The following is an 8,245-nucleotide window of genomic DNA, read 5'->3' as shown; positions in this document are numbered from 1 at the left end:
ATATATATATATATACATGCGTACATATTATATACTCTCTGGATATGTTATAAGTTTTCTGTGATTTCTCTGGATTGTTCCATCCCATCAACCAAAGACAAGATGAAGGGCAGCCCTGCACTGTACGAGCGGCCGGACATGGGGCTGAGACACAGCACGCTGGGCGGCCGAGGGGTGGACCTGCTGTTGGGGGGGCTCCTGGCTCTGCAGTCGACTGAGGGCCTCAGCGAGAACACGCGAACCAAACTGGCGGCTCAAGCTAATGCCGGAGCTGGGACGTATGAACAGGTAGGTCCCCCCACCCCTATCCTTGGAACATCCCCCCCCAACCCCGGAATACAGAGTATAGATGCGAGACAGGCTAACAAAATGAATTACTTCTCCAATTTTTGCCCTATGGAAATAGCTTTGTGAAATTCGTATCTGGAGTTTGTTCAATTTACTTGCATGAAATGGTAAAAGACATGGTAGTGTTACAGACTTGAAGGGGCTTTGGTTGAAAATCTACCATCTATGTGACCTGTGTTAACCTTTGGCGGATATCTCCGTTCATGGATTGTGAGAAGTAACTCATTTTGTCAGCCCGCCTCGCTGATGATTTACACTGTGTGGGACATTTGTCCTTCTCTTTTAAAAAAAATAAATTTGTAAGTTATTTTTGGGTGCAGTCGTCCTTTCACCTGTCACTTAAGCATAGCTGCCAACCAGTATGACAGTATAATAAAAACATATTTAATATGTTTTTGAGGGTCTGTATACAGGAGACTGTTTTTGTGTTGGAAAATGACGTGTTCTTTATTTTCTAGTGTATTGCTCTTTGTGGACTTACACCCCCCCCCACCCCCAATATTTAAAAACTACTCAAGAGATGGAAATATGTTGGTTTCTTTAATTTCATAATTTTGAAGAGCGACTGATTTCACCACGATGCCGCACAAATTCTCTTCTCGCAGCTGGTGAACGGCCTGATCAGCAAAGGTTTCCACTCTTTGAAGGCTGCCGTCAGTGAGGAGGGGTCAAGGTCAGGCGGTGCCGAGGTGCGGCAAACTGCCATGACCTGCGAGGAGGCCAACCTGGAACTGGCCAAATTCTGCGACAAGTACCTGCGTCTGCTGGAAGATGGTACAGCGCTTTTAGTTTTAGTTTTAGTAGAGGTTTTACGGCGCTTACAACTGCATAAGGTCATATGAGCGCTGAGGGGTGGGTGTCAAAAGAGAAGTCCTAACAGGGAATCAGGCTGACTCTGCTCACCTCTCTAGCTTCAACAGCACAAGGTCTGCTTCGACTATCAAGGCACCCCGGAAATAGCGGGTCACAAGAGTGTGACAAACATACAAAAGAAGTAGAGGGAAAATGAGGATAGTAAGGATTAGAAAAGAAAAAGCTGCAGTTCCTTCTAGCAGTTCAGGCACAAGTTATGAGCATTACATTAATGAATCAGCCCATTTACAATTCTACTGTGCATAAGAACATGTTAATGTACCCCTTTTGGGAATGGCCTAAAGACAACTTCAGTCAGTAGCACTGCTCTGGGGGGTAAGAGATGTTCTCTGTTTGTGTTCTAATTTTGTAGGGTTTTTGATTATTTTGATTTTGTTTTGTACGTGGGTTGGCGGGTGCTCTGGTGTGGTTTGCTCCTTCTTTCCTATCAAACATCTGTCGTCCTTCTCTCAACTCGTTCTATTTTGTGTTTGTTACTCTCTTGTAACACCTCTAATCTTCGGCACTTATATGACCTTTTTGTGTTGCAAGTGCCGTAAAACTCTGACTAACACTAAAACTTGTCTCCCTCAGATGAGCTTCCAGCGCGCTGTGACACCTCGCAGTTCCCGCGGACCGTGGTTCTGTGTCTGCTGAGAGCCATCAAGGGGGGACAACTGGAGGCTCGAGAAAGATTTCCCAGACTGCTTCAGTTACCGGAGCTCTATCCTGATGTGGTGGACGTTTTTAACAAGAAGGTGTGTGGGGGGGGGAATGTAGGAGATGTGGCCACGTCTAGTGGTGGTTGGGATGTACGTCATTTGTGTCATGACATGATGGCTGGAATTTAGCTACACCGTTTGGAAGATTTGCGTGAAATCTGATGACATGTGGGCCGAAGGATATTAATAAAATCAACCATGACACCAGAGAATGAAACATGGGTGGTTGGTGGGTGTGGGTGCTATGCTAAGTAAAGTAAGGTTTGCTTCTTCTTTCCTTTCAAACAGATCTTCTTCCTTTCCTTTTCGTTGTAGGTTACTCCCTAGTAACATCACTAATATTCAGCGCCTCTATGACCTGTTTGTGTTGCAAGTTATGTAAAACCAAAGATTCTGCATAACAAGATGGTTCACTTCTCTCTTTGAACCAATTAAAAAAGTGTCCTCAAAATCCAGTGGCGCCCTCTTCGAAAAAGGTCTCGCTTTGTGAACAGAGTTACCCTACTTGTGTGGAAAAAAATGAAAGTGAAACTAACAAGTTTTTGTATAAATTATAATTAAAATTTCAGAATAACGCCTTTTTAAATGATTACCAAAATCCTCTTCAGATGGAAGGGGCGACTGTTTTTTTCCGTTTAATTTGGCTTTAGAACGAGAGGCGAGAGGTCATTAAAATATAATAAGCCCAAAACTCCGCACTGAGCGAACTGGAACGCCTGATGTGCAAGGGGGTGCTATTCCTATTCTTCTTCTGGAGAAACGAAAGAGAGCTTTAAAACAAAGACTGCAGCGACATCTGAACCAATACGCGGACTTACACGGACACTTTTTTGGCCGAGTGAACTGTCGTGTTATGTACGATCTTTGGTAAAACTTACTAAGTCAAACAAAATACAATTAGATCTGGACAGAAGGACGTGTGAAGCATGCTGACAAAATGAGCTAATTCTCACAATGAGCAAATGGAGATATCAGCTGAAAATAAACACAGGTGTCAAATATGTAGCCTACATTTACGACTAATACTGTTTTCTTAAAGCTTAACATGTCTTTTATCATTTTATTATGAACTGGCGGAAAAATGCCTGTTTCTCCAATTTGGTTATTTTGACGAGCGCCTGATTTCACAAAGCTGCCTCACAATTTGACATAGAAAATTTTGTTTCACACATGTCAAGCTTTTTTAAATTCAATTCTTTGAATATCTATAAATGACTCCAAATAAGCTTACGATTTTGAAAGAGTAGACAAAACTTTTGGTTTCTGACCTCATGGTCTTAGTTAATCAAAACGGCCAAAAATGTGAGAAAAAACTTTTTGTAATTCTAAGGTAGCGAAATGTTTGGGTGTGTTCAGGTGACGGAGGTCCCCAGCTGGATGTTCATCATGTGGGTCAGTCAGATGACCGCTCTCCTGGACAAACCGGAAGCAGACATCGTAGAGCCTGTTCTGACAAAAATAGCCGCTGAGTATCCACAGGTGGGTCGGGTCTCTGCGTTTTAGTCGAATGTGATTATTTTCTTTCTTTTTGGATTTCATCAAAAGACCATCATGTAACGTACCCCCTTGATTTTCCAACAATGTTTGACTCCTTATCTCCAGCAAGTTGTTCCCAGCGGCTGACGCTCATAATTGCTCTGTCGTAAATTCGACGCCCTGGTCGTAAAGGTTATAAATGGTAGTAAATATGCTGTGATGGTAGTAAACATTTGGTAAACAGTCGTAAATTAACCTACGGGCGAAGTGATGAAGCCAGCAAGACTTCATTGAACCCTATCCTCCATTTTGTTGACTGGACGTTGTTGCATGTTGTTTTTGTTCCATATATTATGTTAGTGATGGCGCAAATGAACTCCCTTTTTCGAGCTGGTGTGGGGCTTGATTTGCTGGGTAGTACATTTTTTTTCCAGGTAGTAAATTTTTTCAGCAAATATTGCTGGACACCCTGATTCTTATACGATGCTGACATTCTATCAATTTTTTGACAGTTGCCAGAAACAGGTCTGTCTTACTAGGAGGATTTTGTTTTTGTTAGATGAAGAACCATGCAAGTAGGTTTATCTCTCTTGATGTATTGATCAATTTAGGGATGTGTATGTCACTTTCAAGTTTCGTACCAAAAGAGGGCTCTGGCATTGTGGGAAAACCCACTTCTTTTTGTGTTTGTTACTCTCTCGTAACGCCTCTAATCCTCGGCACTTGTATGACCTTATTGTGTTGCTAGTGCCGTAAAACTCTTACTAAAACTCTTACTAAAACTCTTACTAAAACTCTTACTAAAACTCTTACTAAAACTCTTACTAAAACTCTTACTAAAACTCTTACTAAAACTCTAACTAAAACTCTTTCAAGTCTCTGGTCTTTTTTTTTTTTTTTTTCAGGCGTTGGTGTATGCGTTCCGAATGAGTTTTGAAGGTTTCAAGTTTGGTTCTACGCCTCAAGAGAAGAAGAGACTGGAGAAAGTTGAAAAGTAAAACTGCCTTTTGATTTCTAATTCAAATTGTGAAAGTAGAGAAGACGAAGAGGGAGAGAAGAGAAATCTGAGAAGGAAAGAAGAGAAGGCTTAGAAGTAAGGAAAGGAAGGAAAGGAAGGTTGAGAAGGAAGGAAAGGAAGGTTGAGAAGGAAGGAAAGGAAGGTTGAGAAGGAAGGAAAGGAAGGTTGAGAAGGAAGGAAAGGAAGGTTGAGAAGGAAGGAAAGGAAGGTTGGGAAGGAAGGTTGGGAAGGAAGGTTGGGAAGGAAGGAAAGGAAGGTTGGGAAGGAAGGAAGAAACAAGACTAATGGATTGAGCTGTGCTGTGTTGATCTATTTTCTAGTTGCTTTGCAAAAAAGGAAGAGGGGTGGTCTTACTAGAAACTTAAAGGCTTTCTTGCCTTCTCACCTTCTTCCTACCCTACTCTGAACAACTGTTATTTCTAGCAAGCATTAATGAAATGGTCTTATAATGTGGCGATATGCTCATATTTGCTCAAACAAGCATTAATGAAATGGTCTTATAATGTGGCGATATGCTCATATTTGCTCAAACAAGCATTAATGAAATGGTCTTATAATGTGGCGTTATGCTTTTTGCTCGTATTTGCTCAAAAAAGCATAAATGAAATGGTCTTACAATGTGGCGATATGCTCATCTTTCTTTGCGTTTTGTTTCTTTTGCGGTCTCTTCTGGTGACGTTGAAGATTTTGCGGAGACTTCTCTTTTCGCATGCCTCGATTTTTCAGTCTGATACAATTACCTAAACCTGCCTTGTCCCGTTCACAGGCTGGCTGAACTTGTGAACATCCCGTTGGTCAATCTGTTCATCAGCGCGCTGGAACAGTTTGAAGAGCCAGACATTGTGTTCAAGGTGAGCAATACTCTGTGTCCAGTTTCCTTGATAGTGGGAAAATTTGGTTTACAATGGCGTGACGGATTATTGTATACTTACGTAAGTACTGTACTGTGAGGTTCCAAGTTTGGACATTGTGTCCTTGGGAAAGGCACTTGACTTGAATATTCCTCACTTCACCCAGGTAGGAATGGGTCCCTGGCCATTGACAGTGAAAGATTTCGTCAGTATGTTAGTGTGTGTTAGCACCTATAAAAAAGACAATTTTCTCGGTGTGAGGTTTGCCTCGAATATTTTGGTGATTTTTTGCCTTGCCTTTGGTTAAAAAAAATATCCTTCTATTTGAATAGAAGTCGAGATATTTGTGATTGAAGGAGGTGGGGGTCGCCGGATTTCAGAGGTAAAATCAGTGAGAAAATTGCTGCCAAAGTTATGTGACTTCAATGGTTTGAGAGTCCTCAGAAACGGAAAATTTTGATTTTTTGTGCCTTTAATCGCTATTTTTCTGTAACATCCACACACAAATGTGTTTTTTAAATGGACTTATGAAAGGTGTTGAGCCAAAAAAAGAAAATTTTAACAAAATTGCCCAACAACCAGAAAAATGCCAATTTCTTTGATTTTGTTATTTTGACGAGCGCCTGATTTCACCACAATGCACCGCATATGTAGCGATAGATGATTTTATTATAAATTGGGCGCAAAGAAAATATTGTGTAATCCCTGACATTGCCATTTCAAAATACTGATAGAATAAAAAAAATGGTTTGGACAAATCGGATGCAGTTTTCTTTTTCTGTGAGAGCATTTCTTTCTTTCTTTTATTGTATTTAAAAGATTATGATAGCTTCACAGTCTTTTTATGGTGAACAGTTCAGTATGCCCCAAAACTGTCGGGCTGCAATGGTTGTTGGGTGAAAAATAGATCAGGCTCAAGTGAGTTAATGCTATCTATTATTATCCCACCTCACCGTCCAGGACTGGGGCAAAGAGATGAGGAAACTGCTGAACGCCCAGAAGAGAGACAAGGGGGAGATCAAGAAGGTGTACTTGGAATTGTACCAGAGCCTCCTGGAGCAGCCTGCCTCAGGCAGACAGGACAGCGGAGGCTCGCAGGCTAGCGTCAGTTCCACCGTCACTTCTGTACCCATGGGGGAGGTCCGCAGAGGTTTTGCCACGGTGAGGATTTTTGGTTTAGTGGGTGCATGTGTGTGTGTGTGTGTGGGATGGGTGGGTGGGTGTGGGTGTGTGTGAATGCATGTGTTTGTCTGTGCGTGTGTGAGAGAAATAGCGAGAGAGAGACAGGGAGAGAGAGAGAGCGGGAGAAAGATAGAGAGAGAGAGAGTGGGAGAAAGGGAGAGAGAGAGAGTGTGGGGAGGGGGGGAGAGGTAAAGGGAATGAAATATCTCTTTTAAGCCCGCTACACACCTGCAGTTAGACTCGCCGGATTCACTCAAACAGGCCGACCTGCTGGTAGAATGGAAGGTGTGTGTGGGAGTGATTTGGACTGTGCAGACGACAATGTCAGTTTTGCTGGCTTCAGTTCGACATTCATCATCTTACAGTGCCAGATCTGCGACAGACATCGACGATCACGGTTCTCCATTCATTCCTTTGCTCGGATGCTCTCAAAAAAAGCTACGTTTCCCTGATCTTTCCCTGTTACCCATTTGTTTAGGTTCCCTAAGTATGTTGTTCTGGGCCTACCCCTGCTTCGCTTGCCCTCAATTTTGCCTGTGAGAGCTAGATGTTCAAGACCCTTATGTCTATCATATTCAGGTGTCCCAAAAACTGCATTTGTCATCATTTGTATGATTTTACAGGTGTCACAAGTAGGGTGTTATTGTTTGATGATCTTAGCGCCGTAAAACACTTACAGAAAAAAATTCTTTCAGCGTCATGTTGGAGCATCTTACAGCTGGCCTCCTGAATAAGAATGATCTTAATTAAGTCAGTACAAATATAAACTTAGTATTGATACATCATTGTTTTGTTTACTGCAGAGTTGCAAAGCTGAGTTTGACAAAGCCTTTGGGAAAAACGGAGACAAACTGACGTCCATGAATGTGAAGGTTTGTGGTTGATTCATTTTCTCTCACCTCACTTTTCAACCTAGTGTTCATTTCTCCTGTTTCTATTGGATGCTTCAATTGGTCGCTTTCGAGCACAAGGGGGCTATCCTGAAAAATGCTGTTTTGAGAAAATCGAAGGTAAAGTTTTTGGGTCCTTGTTCAGTTTCTTTAAAAGACAAGGAGAGTTTTCTCTGTAAGCAAACAAATATACTCACCAATGAAACCAAACTTCTCCTATAAGTAGGGCAATGCCCACTTTTGGTGTGGGTCAAGATTTCTGGAAACCCCGGAAATCTGGGTTAGCCCGCTTGTCCTTATTGGTCAATTTTGTGAACTTAATAAATCTTACCCTACTGGTAGTGGGTGGTTGGTGGGTGCTCTTGTATGGTTTGCTCCTTCTTTCCTACTAAACACTTATCATCCGTATCTTTCCTTCCTTCTTTTGTGTACTTGGTTCTCCCTTGTAATACCTTAATTTTCGACTCTTTTGTGACCTAATTGTGTTGCAAGTGCTGTTATACTCTCTTACTGTAAAAAAAAATTATAATTAAATGCTGAGAAAAAATATTTTTGTTGAAAAATCGTGCTCCTTTTCTTTCATGCATTTTGGAAACCTAGAAGAACTTTTGTTTTAAGTACGAGTAAGTGATTTTTGTAGAACAATATTTTATTTCAAGCTTCTGGTGCGCCTGTCTGCGTTTTGACGTAAACAAAAAATGTTCTTGCTCTTTGTTGCAAAGCACAACAGCATCTTGCAAATACATTTTCAGGGGGCTCACGTGGTCTAGAGATTTAGGTGTTCGCCTCTCATTCAATAAATAGGTCCTGGGTTCGAGTCCGGATAGCAACGGCTCCCCGGCAAAATTCAAAATTTCCTACCAACTGAAAATGTATAATGTGTCCCACGCGCTCATATGACCTTAT

General features: G+C 41.7%; 1 protein-coding gene across 1 annotated transcript in view; it reads left to right on the top strand.

Annotated features, from left to right (window-relative positions):
* LOC101854982 (DNA-dependent protein kinase catalytic subunit) overlaps positions 1-8,245 on the top strand; it is a gene marked incomplete in the record, with an annotated part of 122,273 nt that overhangs the window by 95,760 nt on the left and 18,268 nt on the right. Inside the window, 8 exon segments of the mRNA XM_035972423.1 lie at positions 98-288; positions 954-1,122; positions 1,795-1,958; positions 3,279-3,401; positions 4,304-4,392; positions 5,183-5,267; positions 6,228-6,428; positions 7,253-7,321. Coding sequence (XP_035828316.1) covers positions 98-288; positions 954-1,122; positions 1,795-1,958; positions 3,279-3,401; positions 4,304-4,392; positions 5,183-5,267; positions 6,228-6,428; positions 7,253-7,321 — 1,091 coding nt within the window.

This window comes from Aplysia californica, unplaced genomic scaffold, assembly GCF_000002075.1.
Source record: "Aplysia californica isolate F4 #8 unplaced genomic scaffold, AplCal3.0 scaffold00688, whole genome shotgun sequence".
In the NCBI taxonomy this organism is placed as follows: domain Eukaryota; kingdom Metazoa; phylum Mollusca; class Gastropoda; order Aplysiida; family Aplysiidae; genus Aplysia; species Aplysia californica.
This window is presented reverse-complemented; position numbering and strand designations above follow the sequence as displayed.